Below are 15,702 nucleotides of genomic sequence, written 5' to 3'. Positions count from 1 at the left end.
GCAGCCACTGTCCTGGGGCAGGTAGTAATCCTGGAAATTGTTACACTTAAGGACATCTAATTTCAATGGTTGCTGCCATTCCTGTGAAAGTAACTTCAACCTCTAAATCTCAGTAATTCTGAGGGGCTGTCTCTTCTTTTTTACCCAAATTCATTATACTGAAATTAACCTGTTCTCTAAGAGGAATTTGGGAGGAGGGCTGGCTCTTCTCCTTCCTCCCACATACAATAGCTGATGACTCTGTAAGATTTCTTAGTTCAAGAAAGAATATGAGAGTCTGTACACCATTTAAGTTGCTGTAGGAAGTAATAGAACCAAACCAAACTCCTGGGCTATAAAAGAAAGAAGGCTTTAATATAATAATATTCAAATCTAGCTTTTACTATTTAAGATAAATATTGCCACTCCAAGTAGGTAAATAGATGGGAGGAAAAAGTGTCAAGGAGATGGGATTCATCACAGCAAGTGTCCAAGCTGCTGAGGAAAGGTTGCACTATCACTGGACATTCACTCAGTCCTGAGCTTGATTGTGGCCAATTCTTCTTAGTTCCACTGGTCAGTTAGGATTGGGGCTCCAGCTGGCAGGACAGGATGTAGCTAAAGAGAGAATGACACCTGTGAGTCGACCAGGAGCTACAATTCAGGTGTCTCTCCCAGTGTTTTCCCAGTAGCTGGAATCTGGTGTTCCAGTGATCACCAGGAAACAAGGCTTGAGGCTGCCCAGGGAGCCATGGATGCAGGATCCCTAGAGTGGCCACCAGAAAGAGTCCACGCCTTTGCCCAGCTCCTGATGGGCCTCACCTCTCATCCTCACTGAGTCGCTCCACAGCCTGGAACCAGGCTCTAAACTGCTCCTTCGGTTCTAGAGTGTAGTTATCTGCAGCCACCTGGAGGAGCATGATCTCTTTCATTACTTTGTATTCCTAGGCCAAGAGAAGAACAGGATGCACACAGAGCCTGGGTGGGTTGAGCAGTGGGATAGGGGACCAGTCCTAGGTCTTTGCACATGTGGCAGCCTTCCTTCCCTGAAAATTCATCCAGTCTCAACCTGTTCGCAGAGGTGAGTATAAATAGCCCCTCCTCCTGCAGGAAGTTATCCCTGATGCCACTCCCCTGACTTCACTTACCAGATGGATGGGTCTTACACTTTTTCATTATCAAACTATTCCAGTAAATGTGTGATGGAGGGGATGCAGCCAAGAAATATTCTTCCCAGGGGCATCTCTGGTATCCACTCCCCTACACTTCCCTAATAGGAAGTGCCACAAATGCTCACCTTAGTTTTTTTCTTATGGTTGATCTCATCGCCCTAGAAAGCAAATAGCCAAAGTCCATCAGAAAGAGCCCCTTGTTATTGCTTGTTCCTTATACACATCCTTTCTCATGCTGTTCTCGTGCCAGGACACACTAGAAGACTGTCCATACACAGATAACAGGACTGGGATATAAGCCAGGCTCTGGGGTCCAGAGAAAGGAGGACATGGGGTGGACAGTCAAGCACCTTATAGCACAACCCTCTCTGATGACAGAAGGGGAGGCTGAAACCTCTGGGGGGAGGGGGCTGTTAGGCTATGTAAGTGCTTGCCGATGTGGAGGTGCCTGACTTTGCTCTCCCCCCATAAGCAGCCTGAGAGGGAGAGGCTGAGGTCAACTCAGACAAACTTCATGCAGCTTTGCATTCAGACAGTCTTGGGCACCAGGACCAGTGTCATAAGTGCAAACTCCCTTCACTCATCACTGAGATGAGGAACTCTAGCTCACAGGGGTAGCTGTGAAGCTCTCATGAGGGGAGGTTTGCCAAGTACTGAGGTCTCAGGACTCATTACAGGGGTTCTCCACTCCCAAACCTCAGGATTCTGGGCCCTCCTACACAATCTAGAGGTTCACTCACCTTCAGATAGTCCTCCATTGCAGTGTCCAGCATCACCATGTCAGTGAGGAAAGTGCCAAGGAAGGGGACAACACCCTGTGTCATTAGAGTAGGGGTGGGATGAGTCCCTGCTCTCAGGTGCACACAGGGACCCTCCCTTGAAAATGCTTCAGCCTCCTGGTCCACCCCAGGTTCTCACATGGAGCAGCCTAGGATCCCTAGCAGCCGCCTCTCAATTCCCCCTTACCCTCACCCTCCAAGGACATCAGACTTCTAATCACCACCAGGGCCTGCTTTTAGAAAATCAAATTGTATGTAGTCCTAGGCCCCTCTCCACCCACAAATCCATTCTGCATCCAGCTGGATAGACCCTCCTCCCAGTCACTTTAAAATAAGAGTTTTGGAAGCTGTGGCAACAAGAGGAGGAGCTGGAGTAGAAAGGTCCACCTGTCTTGATCTGGAGGCCTCCAGCTGTCAGAGAGGAGCCCTTCTCCTCTCACTCTGGAGGCTCTATTCCCCAGGAACACTCACCTTCTTCTGCAGCCTTTTCTGGGCTCTCTGGAGGCTCATCATCAGGGTGGCCCATTTAGATGGCCGCTCCTGCAGGGTCAAGGACAAGTTCATTGAGACCATAATATCCTCATTCCACTCCCCCCCCCCCCCCCACCATCTTTGACTTGAGACCCTGGACATCTGACCCAAGTCAGCTGGTACCAATGCTACATTATCCTTAAGCATGCTGTGAGTGATTCTAGCACAATCTCAGCTCCAACATTCACTCCATGTGTGACCTTGAACTTGCAGCCTGGCCTTCCTGAGCTTCTTTTCTCATTGAGAAAAGTGAGAACACCACCTACATCACATGGTTTTCTGAGGACTCAGTGTCCTATTACTATCATTATTGTTTCCCTCCACCCATCCCAACCCCACTACTGAGCAGAGGGCTGTCCTCTGGGCTCTCAAGCTGTATACAGGTCCCCATCTGGACTAGCTGTTAATATGGAGAGACAGGGTGTCTATAGCATCTGGTTGAACAGCACCTTCTTGCTCCACCCCCAATGGAATCTTCACCCCAAACTGTAACCATATTCATACCAAAGGCTTCACCTCCCCAAGGAATGCTTCAGGTCATTCCCCTACACAGCAGTCTTTCTTCATCCACTCAGGACCCTGTTCCCTCAGGCCCCACCCTCTCTCTTCCCAAACCTCCTCCTCCCATGATACCTTCAGGAACAGTTCCCTTCTCTGTGGGTTATCTTCAGTGCACAGCTTTTTAAATTTTTGAAAGCTCTTCCTGAATAGAGGAAAAAATGGCAGAAAAAATTATAGGAATAATGTGGCTTGAATGTAAGTTCCTCTTATTTGAGTACTCCAAAAAGTCAAACTGCCAGTATTAGGGTTTTCTCTGGATTCCTCTGAGAACTAAGGTGTTTGTAGGACATGGAGGGAGCTCTCATGTGAGTCATCCAGTGCCACCATTTCCATATTAATTGAGCAACTCTGTTTCAGTCAGTTGTGGTTTCAATTGGGCAGAGAGTTTTGTTGCTGTAAAGTAAGCACTTGATAATATTTAATTTGGGTCAACTCAGTGCGTGATATTTAAGAAAAAATATTTCTGTAGCTGGAGTCAGGGTGGACTATTCTCCAGGGTGGGTTATAGACCTGTACACCAGCCCAGGTTCTATTGCCAGGGTTTGCTGCCTCCCAGGAGGGTCCCAGTTACTGAGGGGGAAAAGATGTGCATATGGGAAATCCTTCATCCACCCTGATCCTTCTATGGAGAGAGGCATACTCACCTGGAAACTTTCTCCCATGTCTTCTTCAGACGGTAAATTGAGGCACTCTGCAGAGCAGAGAGGATGGCATGCAGTGAAGAGTAGTTCCGCATGATTTGACAGGCCTGGGGAGGGAAGAGAATGAGTGGTCATGTGGGTAGCAGGAGTCCTATTTGCTCTAAAGTATCAGTCTCCCTCAGTTTAAATTTTCCCTCCAAGATGACAGATATCCAGGTGCCTGCAGAAGGGCACATATAAGACCCAAAGAGTAACACTGCTGGGGAGAGGGAAGATTTTAGCTCATTCCAAGGAAGGAGCCAGGTAGGAACTGAGCGTTCCACCATTGGGACATGCAAGTAAAGGTCAGCATGTCCCTGGAGGGAAGAGCCTAGGGACTGTGCAGACCCTAGGGCTTAGACTAGGGACTCCGACCCTGAGAATTGATAAAGGAAATATCAGTTTCCAAGGCTCAGAAGAGTGACTCATCTTGGCCTCCCATAAAATACCTTGGCCACCTTTATCCAGTGCTCCACCACCATGGCCCTGTCCTGGGCTATCATTCTTGGGTTTCCAAGGCAGGTGGTGATGACACAGTTGACCACACTGTTAAATTGGGTGACGGTAGCACAGACTGTGGGTGCCAGGTGCTCATTACCAGGCTTATTCCGCTTGGACCAGATGGAGCCCAGGCACTGATGAGGCAGCACCTTCTTGAACAGCTCCTAGAGAATGGGGTGGGGAGGGTAGGGGTGTTCAGCCAGCCATTTCACATTCAGGATTAATGTCCTAGGTAGGAGGTTACCAGGTCAGAGCTTTAGTTCCTGAAGCTGAGAATGTGGCCTGAGCCTGATTGGAATCCCTGGATTTCATTCCATTCTATTTTCACTGAGGGAGTCAAGTACAGGAAGACCTAGGAGTGAATACTGGCAGGGAAGGAAGGAGAGAATTTGTACCCTGGTCATCCTTGCTAACCCCAGCCTCTAGATGACAGTTCAATGTGACTCCTCACAAGGGGGCATTTTCCACTCGACCTGTTTTTCCCTTTGGTCCTACTCTCCTTTCGATGCACATTCCCCCATGACAGTTACAACCATAGGTTTCTCTGTTTCCCCTTGAAGTTATGTACATGTCAGATGCCTAATAAGTGCACAGGGTGTTAAGACTCTAAGGAAGATGGGTGGGTGACCCATGGACTTGACTGCACCCAGTGAGCTGTCTTCCTCCACCTGAAGGACCAGGGCCTACCCATTTTTCTAGCTGTTCTAGCTCACTTAATCTACACAGTAACTCTGCATCAATTCTTATCAGTGCCTATCTCTACAGTTTGCAGCTGGACAGTGAAAGCTTGATTTAAGGACCTTGGCAGGGTAACATGGTTGATAAGTGGTCGAGCTGAAATTTGGACCCGGACTATAGTAGTCCACATCAGGGAAAGGCAGGTCTGGGTTAGCTGACGGCAAAAATGTAGAAAGTGCCCTGCCCTGTCCTGCCCTGAGAGCCCAGCTTCTTACCGCATCTATGTACGTTAGCTGCTCTGCCACCAGCTTGGGAGGGAAGTCCATGAGGCTGGGTTTCTCCTCATTCAGCTGGTTCTTTGGGGTCACATGCCCGTGGCAGGAAGGCTCTGGCGCTGGAGTTGGCTCTGTCTCTATTTTTAGAGCTGGAGTTAAAATTCTAAGTAAAGCTGATGATTGAGCTGATTGTAGCTGTGGACCTGGCACATATGCTGAAGAAGATGATGGAGGTGATGCTGGCTCTGACGCTTGAGGTGATGGTTGAAACATAACTGGCGCTGTCTCTAGTTCCATAGTAGACCCCTTTTCTGGCTCTGCAACTGGAAAGAGCCCTGGGGCTGGCACTGGATCAGGATAAAGAGAAAGGTTCATCCACATAACTGACTTTCCAGGTGCCTTCCCAAAAACAGGACAGGTACCATTGCTTTCAAAACAATATTCAGCCCATGAACCCCACCCCAGTTAGTCTTCCCAGATTTTAATCCCCTTTACCATCTGACTCTGCCTCAGTGGGCTCCAGAGTTTCCTGATGCACCAGGATAAGGGCGGTGTGGTTCTTCAGGTCCCAGTCATGCAGCTTCATATCCACATAGGCTGTCTTTACTTTGAAACTGGTAAAATTCAGAGACTGCCAGGTATCCTGAAATTTCTGGTCAGGCCATGTACTCAAGATGGGAGAGAGGGTGCTGGGTAGAGTCATGTGTGGAGAAGCATCAGAGGCCTGGCCTTTTATTCCACACTGTACTCCCACAGCATCATTATTTCTCTATGGATCCCAGAGGATGGCCCAGCCCACTTCCAACCCCGCCTTTGCAGTGGAAGGCCTAGTCATCCAGAAAACCTGTGTGAGTCTGGTTTTTTCACTGATACTCTTCTCACCACGGCCTTGGGCATAGTCAATGCCATCCTCAGTAAAGACCAGTAATAGGGCTTACGTTTGAGGCCGATTTATGAGCAGTCTTCTCACTACACCTTCTGTTCTTGGCCCTAGTTGCTGTGGTAAGCAGAGGTAGATATGGAGAGAAGCAGGCAGAGCCAGATAGAACAGTAGAAGGGATGGGTCTCTTAGGCACCAACTGAACCCAGACTGTGCTCTGCTTCCCAGAAGTTTTGGGGCCCCACCCACAGCTCTCTTTGACTCATTTGCTTCTTCACAGGAAGCCCCCAAACATAAGCCCTCCTATGGAAATCAAGAGATCTGTGAGTTCCATGGTTCTGAAAGTCCTCCTCCAGCCACAACCCCTATAGTCTCTTATGCTGCTCTGTGGATGCAGGAGGCCCTCCTACTGAACCTGAAGACCCACTCATGTTTACTTGGTCTTGTAGTCTGTCATAATGGTCAAATAAGGGACAATCCTTTCATACCCAGAGGACGCCATGAAAATGTCACATATAATGAACCAAGGACATGAGTGTAGAGTGATTGCCTACTCTCTGACTAGAATTGACACCAAGGCATTGTGTCTACTTTATTCACTGAATTATCTTAGTGACTAGAAAAGTGCCTGCATTACTAGGTGATTAACATATATTGTTGATTGAATTAACCCAACCAGTACTTTTCAGATAACTGTGTGGGCCATGGGTGCCTCTGCCTGTCCCCCAGCAAGCCCTAGTCTGGCCATATAAAGGAAAAATACCAAGCCCAGCTAGATAGAATCTCAGAAGTCCTTTGCAAACAGGACAACTTCTGCTTTCCATGTCCTTTTCTAAATTCAGAAGTGCCACAGGCCTGCGAGGGTTGAGGTTGAGAGCTTCTTCACTGGAGAGAGAGAGAACTATTAAACCTAAAGATAACTCAGCATGTCCAGCAGCCCTTTCTACAGAGTCAGGCACCAGATAAGCCCATGCCATGTTTTCTCCCATAGTTTACTACAGTTGACACTGTGAGGTTCATCCTCTTACCACCGCACTTCCAGAAGAGGAAAGTGAAGCTCATAGAGGTGCAGTGACATTCCCAAGATACACAAGTAGTAAATGGGAGGCTCCCCCCTGTGCTGTGTATGAGGCAAGCACTCACCTTTTGAACTGCTGTCCCAGCACTAATTGGGCCATGGGGAACACCTGGTATATGCAGAAAATGGTTGTGATGTTTGAGATGTTTCTATCCTGGAAAGGTGATTGTAGCAGGGACTGTAAAAAATTTTCCATTGTGCCTTCCTTGAGCTTCAGCATTGTACAGGCCTCATCCAGGGACAGGGTTGATTCCTTTTAACACCGGGTAGACAAGGAGGGGCATGTAGTCAGCTTCAATGCCATGAACTACCAGGAAGATCAGGGTCTGGTTCTCAGACCAAAGACCCCCATCCCTTTGGGAACTTGTGAAAGAGAAGGGACTCGGGTGCCCACACAGAATAAGGTTCTAGGCTTAAAATTGCAATTGGTTTTATGGGGGAAATGATAAACCATTGGTAACTTCCAAGCATTCTCTTAGCTGAGCAACAATAGCACTTCTTTTAATAGCCTATATTAAGAGCATTATGCCAGTGAGTCATCAGTAAACATCCCTACTGTAGATATGAGAAAACAGAGGGTTAGAATTTCGAATGCTGCTCAAGATCATATAGGTTAGTCCTGAGAATTGTCAAAAGCATGGGCTGCATTTCCTCTAAGCTAATGAGGCTTGGTCTGTTCCTGATAGGGAGAAAGTTTCTGGGGGAAACCACCTTCTTCAGCAGGCCCCAGGGAGCCAGTCAATTGTAGTCTGGGTTCCAGGCTTACCCTGATCATCTCTGGGTCCCGAGAAAGGACATGAATCTGGACCTGTTCTCACCCTATACCAGCACTTGATGTTGTTGCTGGACTGATGCACCTGCTGCTTGTCAAGGAAGATGGAATTTAATCCTTAGAGCAGCTCATCAAAGATTTCCTGGGTGAAACTCTTAAAAGACAGAGGCAGGTATCTCAGCCAGGAGGCATCAAAGTCCTTCCACCCAATTAGTGCTTCCATGTTATGGCAGATCTAGCAACCTAAAACATTCTTTTAGGACACTTAAGATTTTCCCTGCATCACTGTTGACATGAAAACAGAATTGAATCCTGTCAAGTTCCAACAGACTTGAAAGGCTGAAACAGTGGCACACAACCTCCTTTATGGAATATTATGAAGACATATAAGAACACAGCTCATGACTTGGTGGGCCTACAATAATTTAATGTGTTCTGAGAGACAAGACATTACAGAAACATATAGAATGGCTTCATCCCACCCTTAATTTTGTGTTAAATCACCCTGTTTTGTGTGATGATATGTAAGGGCTTGGAGAAGTTCTGCAAGGACAGTGGAGCTGAGTGCTACCCAGGATATCTGGGGCAAGTAGGTAAAATAATAAAACAGCAGTAAAATGCAAAGATACTCATGGCCTCATGAAAAGTAAAAAATAAATAAATAAATAAAAATGATTAATTAAAAACATTAAATATGTTCTCTATCAAAATATAAAAAATAAAATACATACACAATGCATGCATTCTCTACCATTCCAACATATGTAAAGAGTATCCTCCTACCTTACCACATAGCTGGTGGCAGAGGTTTGGATATTCAGATTATTTTGTGGTTGGGCCTGTGGGACGCTCATGTGGAAATACAATGTGAGGGCCTCAGGTTTGGCCCCATATTTATGTGCAGGCCTGTGCATATTTATGTGCAGGGTGTGAAAAACCCTCTTCCCATTCTTACCTCAGAGCAGCGCTGATTCTTGGTATCCTTCTGCACCTGACACTTATCTAGGGCGCTGCAGTAGTTGAAGCCATGGACCAGCTCCTCAAAGATATCTTGGGTGAAGCTCTGCAAGTACAGTGCCCCGTAGTCGGGCCAAGAGACCTCAGGGTCCTCCCTGGACATTGCCACAAGGGGACATCCCCATTAGAAATTGTGTTCTCTACAGTACAGGCTAAGAGGGGAAGCTGTAAAGACATCCAGCAAGGAGGAAACCAGAAGAAACTCTAGGGCTCGTAATTAACATATAGGTAGTTGAACTTGGTCCCCAGCAATTATCTTCTGCCTGCCAAGACCTGGGGTATGAACATGAGAGATGTGCTAGGCTTTCAACACCTGACATCTTGCTTCTGCTCATGAAGGGCATAGCCCTCGTCCTCTGTCCCCTCCCCTGATCTCTCTCTCTCTCTCTCTCACACACACACACACACACACACACACACAATGAGGGGCAAGAGGTGTAGGCCTGCTCTGGGCAGGATCAGAGTTGTGGCGTGCTCTCCAGTGGGCTGCCCTGAGCTACCTTGTGTTACCTGTGAGCGCCTCCTGCCAAATGACCAACAGCTTCGGAGATGAGGGCTGAGCTGATGTCTACAGTGACATAAAGGTTTCTCACTCTGGGCTTTCTTAAGCCCACATATCCTGAAAATGGGGATACAGCAACAGAACATTTTGTTCTCTAGAGTGACTCTGGGCAAGTGAGCTGGAAAGCAGGCCATCTCTAGAATGTGGGCACCTGGTTACCAGAGTTCTAAGTTCTGTTGAAGCCTATCACCAAGGAAGTGAAGTCACTTTTTCAAGATTCCAGTACCTGGGGCCCTTCTTTAAATGAGACCTATCTAGAACCCCTTATTGATAGTTGACTGCTTATCTTTCTCCTCCAGTGTCATCTCCTTAACTGTAAACAAGGAGTCAAAAATGCCATAGCCACAACTCCCTGGAAATGCAAGTAGGGTTCTAATTTTGAGGATACAGAACTGAATTCAGCTTTTTTTCTTTGTTTTACCAGTTATATGTCCTAACTCAATGTGTCTCTCAAGTATTCCATAGTTTCCTAATGTGCATGTTGGGATCAGGCTAGAATATACTTCCTAGGAGCCTCATCGGGTGTAAATGGATAATATTTATAATATGTGTGGGCTGGGGCACCTGGGTGGCTCAGTCAGTTAAGCGTCCGACTTCGGCTCAGGTCACAGTCTCGCGGTCTGTGGGTTCGAGCCCCGCGTCGGGCTCTGGGCTGATGGCTCAGAGCCTGGAGCCTGCTTCCGATTCTGTGTCTCCCTCTCTCTCTGACCCTCCCCCGTTCATGCTCTGTCTCTCTCTGTCTCAAAAATAAATAAACTTTAAAAAAAATTTAATATGTGTGGGCTGTTATCCAGTGTATCTGAGGCCCAAAATCAAGTATGGAAGAATTAAAAAAAGGGGCGGGATGTGGCATGGAGTACTATTCAAAAGAGACATCAGTGTAGTAATGGAACAGTCACTCTTCCTCTTGGCCTTATTTTAATACGGGTCCCATGATGGGGTAGAATGGTAGTAAAACCAGTTGTTTCCTGTTGTATTTAGAATGAGACTCAGTTGTCTCATTTCAATCTATGAGGGGGCAGCCTTCACAATGGCTCCCCATGCTGACTTGTGGTATATTGTTTTGTAACTCCTAAGTGGCTAGCGACTGGTTTCTGACCAATAGGATACAGCCAATGTGATGGAAAGTCATGTCTAAGTTTCAATTTCAAATAGTCTTTCACTTCCTAGTTACTTCCTCTCATGTACCATTTCTCTCCTCTTTCCCTTTACCTTTTTCTTTATCCCTTTTTTCTTTATCTTTCTTTAACCAAAAATCAAGTAGTGTTTTGAGCTGCCATTATATAGAGGCTCACATGGCAGAGAACTGAGGCAGTGTCCAGGCTGAAAGACACATAGGAACCCAGGCTCTGAGTCCAAATGGCATCCTGAATCATATGAGTCAACTTGGGAGAAAATATTCTTCCAATCTAGCCTCAGTTGAGGCCACAGCTGCAGCTTCTGACATACCCTGAGGCTGGGGAACCAAGTTAATATGTGCCTGGTTTCCTCATCCACAAAAAATTGTGAGGTATTAAATATATGTGTTTTACAGTGCAAGGTATTGGGACAATGCAGTAACAGAAGAGCAACAGATAACTTTCTACCAGGCCTCAGCACTTCTCCCTGCCCCTCCTCCCTCCCCTTTGCTCTCCTCCTAGTTTCCCTCCAGCCACACTGGCTGCCTTTTTCACCTCCTCTGGACAAACTGGCTTCTGTTAGTGAGTGTCTGAAGCAGTGGTAGCTTCTTCCTGACACACTGCACGATGACTTGTTCAAGTCTAACTCCCTTTTGTCATTCTGTTCTCAGCAATGTCATCCCCAGTGAGGCCTTTCATACCTTCCTACCCAATGACTCTCCAGCCTTCATTCATAGCACACATCATTTGCTTTTTTCTTTCACATGCCTTTGCTTTTGTGCTATTGCCTATCTCTAGACTTGAGTTCCTGGAAGGCAGGTAGCTCTTGGTATTTTCAGCTCCACACATGGGCCCAACAAGGTACCTGGCATCAGGTTAAAAGCTTAGTGCATAGTTAATAAATAAATGACAAGGTCTTGGAGCCCATCTCCCCTTTTAACCACCTACACTGAAGAGAGAAATACTGCTAACAGTTTCAAGTTGTTTCTGGGCAGGAGGACAACCACAATGGCCTGTACATGACTTTTCATGCTCCAGTTCCTCCAGCAGAACACCCTAGGTATCATGGAAGAAGACTTCTTGAATTCTGTTCTCCAGCTCTAGCATTATAGCCCCAAGCAGGCATACCACCAAAAAAAGGGATATCTTTATTTGGGTATCCTCAAGGCAGTGGCTTTCCAGAGTCACGTGGGCAAAAGAACAGGACCTTCAGCTTCCAAAGCAAAGGATTTCAGATGCCTCCTTCTACTCTTTTTTCTGTCCACTCCCATGGTGTCCTCTTTACTAATACAACACCCTCACCTCAGCCAGAAGAGTGATTCTGCACCCACCATTGTATATCCAATTAGGACCCTGAAGGTTCAGTGCAGACTGGTCTTGTCCATGGACCCCAGATGCAGCGTACAGTGCTCTGGCATTTTCCCAGAGAATATAAACAAAGACAAACAGGTGCATAAAAAGGTGCCTGATGTAGCTAACCATCAGAAAGATGCAAACCAAGGTCACATTGATATATCACATCACATCAATTTGAATAGCTATCATAAAAAAGACAAGAGATAAATGCTAGTGAAGATGTGGGGAAAAGGGAACCTTTGTCCACTATTGGGGGAATAGAAAGTTGGTACACTCACTATGGAAAATAGTATGGAGATTTCTCAAGAAATTAAAAATAGAACATAATCTAGCAATTCCACTTCTGGGAACATATCCATAGCAAACAAAACAATATGTCCAAGAAATCTCTGCATCTCCATGTTCAGAAGGCATTATTTTCAACAGTCAAGACACAGAAAAGTTTTTGAAATTTGAAGCCAAATGACTTTGAGTCTGGGAGGAAAAGAGACTAAGCTGCTACCAGGGAGACACCGGGACAACCTGAGGGGCCATAGGTGGGTGATTGTGGACTGGGAGAGATACAATGGGCCACGCTGGCACAGAGGGAAGGGATCCCCTTCTGTGGAGAGACAAGGGGAAGAGAAAGAGAGTCTGGGGAAGCTTAAGGCTGTATGTGGACAAGAGATAAACCTCCGATTGGGACAGAGAGGGATCCCATCTCTAACTGTGGGACTTTCTCCAGACTGGAGCTGGCTGCCCTGTTCACACACCTGGGGAGGAGGGGAGCCAACCCCAGGCTTAGTGGCTAGGTCAGGACGCTGTCTGCAGTAGGAGAAAGCGGTCCCCTTCCTGAAGGGCTGCAGGATAAGACAAAACCAGCTGGGACCACATATTGGGTGGCATGGAGAGACACTTCCCCAGTATCAGGGTGCACAGAGAGGGGGGTTTGAATCCTAGCCAAGCACTGGGGCACGGGAGTTGGTGGAGTGAGGCAGACTGCGTCCTCTGCACCCATAGCACAGTGAGAACAGCTTGAACAGAGTGATTTGGGACACCAAGTCTGTGGAGAAGAGACTGCGGGGTGGTCGTCATTTTTCTTCCCACCACCAGCAACGTCGGGCCTCAGAGATCAGTTCACAGAGTCCACAGTGGAAGTGGGACCCATCTACACCAAACCACACTCCTCTGTGCCAGGTAACTGTATCTACTGGAGTGGGATAGACACTGAGGAACCAGACAGCCCCCTTCTCCAGACCAGCACTGCTGCATTGCCTGGATTAATTCTCAGACAATTCTTGCTATTTATATTCTTCCTTCCTTTTCTCCTTCAAATCTCTTCCCTCCTCTAGTCTGGTTACTCTGTTTGTTGGTTTGTTTAAGCAGACATATTTAATCCATTCTCTTGATATATGTTCTACACCTACTTCTTTCCTTTCTCTCTCTGGAATAATCAAGCCCTTTAGTTTCTCTGTCTGGGTAACTTTATCTTTGTTTCTTTTTCCACACCTCCTTCTTTATTCTCAATAAGATACTAGCAAATCGAATTCAATATCACATAAAAAGAATTATTCAACATGATCAAGTGGGATTCATTCCTGGGATGCAGGGCTGGTTCAATATTCGCAAATCAATCAATGTGATACATCACATTAATACAAGAAAAGATAAGAACCATATGATCCTGTCAATAGATGAAGAAAAAGCATTTGACAAAATACAGCATCCTTTCTTGATTAAAACCCTCAAGAAAGTCGGGATAGGAGGAACATACTTCGACATCATAAAAGCCATTTATAAAAAGCCCACGGCTAATATCATCTTCAATGGGGAAATAGAGTATTCCCCCTGAGACCAGGAACACGCCAGGGATATTCACTCTCACCACTGTTGTTTAACATAGTGTTGGAAGTCCTAGCATCAGCATTCAGACAACAAAAGGAAATCAAAGGCATCAAAATTGGCAAAGATGAAGTCAAACTTTCACTTTTTGCAGATGACATGATATTTTACATGGAAAACCTGATAGACTCCACCAAAAGTCTGCAAAATTGATATATGAATTCAGCAAAGTCGCAGGATACAAAATTAATGTACAGAAATCAGTTGCATTCTTATACACTAATAATGAAGCAACAGAAAGACAAATAAACTGATCCCATTCACAACTGCACCAGGAAGCATAAAATACCTAGGAATAAACCTAACCAAAGATGTAAAAGATGTTTTCAGATGTATGCTGAAAACTATAGAAAGCTTATGAAGGAAAGTAAAGAAGACACAAACAGAAAAACATCCCGTGCTCATGAACTGGAAGAATAAATATTGTTAAAATGTCAATACTACCCAAAGCGATCTACACATTCAATGCAATCCCAATCAGAATTGCACCAGCATTCTTCTCGAAGCTAGAACAAACAATCCCAAAATTTGTATGGAACCACCAAAGACTCCAAATAGCCAAAGTAATATTGAAGAAGAAAACCAAAATGGGAGGCATCACAATCCCAGACTTTAGCCTCTACTACAAAGCTGTAATCATCAAGACAGCATGGTATTGGCACAAAAACAGACACATAGACCAATGGAATAGAATGGAGACTCCAGAACTGGACCCACAAAAGTATGGCCAACTAATCTTTGACAAAGCAAGAAAGAATATCCAATTGAAAAAAGACAGTCTCTTTAACAAATGGTGCTGGGAGAACTGGACAGCAACATGCAGAAGGATGAAACTAGACCACTTTCTTACACCATTCACAAAAATAAACTCAAAATAGATAAAGGACCTGAATGTGAGACAGGAAACCATCAAAACCCTAGAGGAGAAAGCAGGAAAAAACCTCTCTGACCTCAGCCGCAGCAATTTCTTACTAGGCACATCTCCAGAAGCAAAGGAACTAAAAGCAAAAATGAACTATTGGGACTTCATGAAGATAAAAAGCTTCTGCATTACAAAGGAAACAATCAACAAAACTAAAGGGCAACTGATGGAGTGGCAGAAGATATTTGCAAATGACATATCGGATAAAGGGCTAGTGTCCAAAATCTATAAACAACTCACCAAACTCCACACCTGAAAAACAAATAATCCAGTGAAGAAATGAACAGAAGACATGGATAGACATTTTTCCAAAGAAAGCATCCCAATGTCCAATAGACACATGAAATGATGCTCGACATCACTCCTCATCAGGGAAATACAAATAAAAACCACACTGAGATACCACCTCATGCTGGTCAGAGTGGCTAAAATGACCAAATCAGGAGGCTATAGATGCTGGTGAGGATGTAGAGAAACGGGAACCCTCTTGCACTGTTGATTGGAATGCCAACTGGTGCAGCTGCCCTGGAAAACAGCGTGGAGGTTCCTCAAAAAATTAAAAATAGACTTACCCTATGACCCAGCAATAGCACTGCTAGGAATTTACCCAAGGGATACAGGAGTGCTGGTGCATAGGGACACATGTGCCTCAATGTTTATAACAGAAATTTCAACAATAACTAAATTATGGGAAGAGCCTAAATGCCCATCAACTGATGAATGGATAAAGAAGATGTAGTTTTTGTATACAGTGGAATACTACTTGACAATGAAAAAGAATGAAATCTGGCCACTTGCAGCAACATAGATGGAACTGGAGGGTATTATACTAAGTGAAATAAGTCAGTCAAAGACGGATACCATATAATTTCACTCATATGTGGGTATTGAGAAACTTATCAGAAAACCATGGGGGAGGGGAAAGGGGAAAACGTTACAGAGAGGGAGGGAGGAAAACCA

General features: G+C 45.6%; 1 protein-coding gene across 2 annotated transcripts; it reads right to left on the bottom strand.

Annotated features, from left to right (window-relative positions):
• Positions 1-333: 333 nt before the first annotated feature.
• Positions 334-9,641, bottom strand: LOC144615901 (ral guanine nucleotide dissociation stimulator-like). Of its 2 annotated transcripts, none has more exons than XM_078444319.2 (13): positions 9,414-9,641; positions 8,842-8,949; positions 7,180-7,367; positions 5,652-5,845; positions 5,157-5,503; positions 4,152-4,367; positions 3,667-3,770; positions 3,095-3,164; positions 2,402-2,470; positions 1,892-1,966; positions 1,277-1,309; positions 802-923; positions 334-597 (listed from the first exon to the last, which is right to left on the bottom strand). In XM_078444319.2, the coding sequence occupies exons 1-13, from the start codon at positions 9,597-9,599 to the stop codon at positions 561-563; spliced, it is 1,749 nt and encodes a 582-aa protein (XP_078300445.1). In that variant the 5' UTR covers positions 9,600-9,641; the 3' UTR covers positions 334-560. The 2 variants fall into 2 exon arrangements, with proteins under 2 accessions (XP_078300445.1, XP_078300446.1); XM_078444320.1 differs by having other exon boundaries at positions 9,404-9,494.
• Between the last annotated feature and the right edge of the window lie 6,061 nt (positions 9,642-15,702).

Source organism: Panthera onca, chromosome A3 (genome assembly GCF_046562875.1).
Source record: "Panthera onca isolate mPanOnc1 chromosome A3, mPanOnc1 haplotype 2, whole genome shotgun sequence".
Lineage (NCBI taxonomy): Eukaryota > Metazoa > Chordata > Mammalia > Carnivora > Felidae > Panthera > Panthera onca.
Note: the sequence above shows the minus strand (reverse complement) of the source record. Positions and strands in the feature narration are given on the sequence as shown.

Bases quoted from the DNA above. Each gene is read 5' to 3' on its own strand.
- LOC144615901 (XM_078444319.2), bottom strand. From the start codon at position 9,599: ATGGCCTGCTTTCCAGCTCACTTGCCCAGAGTCACTCTAGAGAACAAA. The intron at 5,504-5,651 runs GTAAAGGGGATT...ATCCTGATCCAG, and splicing joins CACTGAGGCAGAGTCAGATG to TGCCAGCCCCAGGGCTCTTT. The intron at 3,771-4,151 runs GTATTTTATGGG...TTCCCTCCCCAG, and splicing joins ACTGGATAAAGGTGGCCAAG to GCCTGTCAAATCATGCGGAA.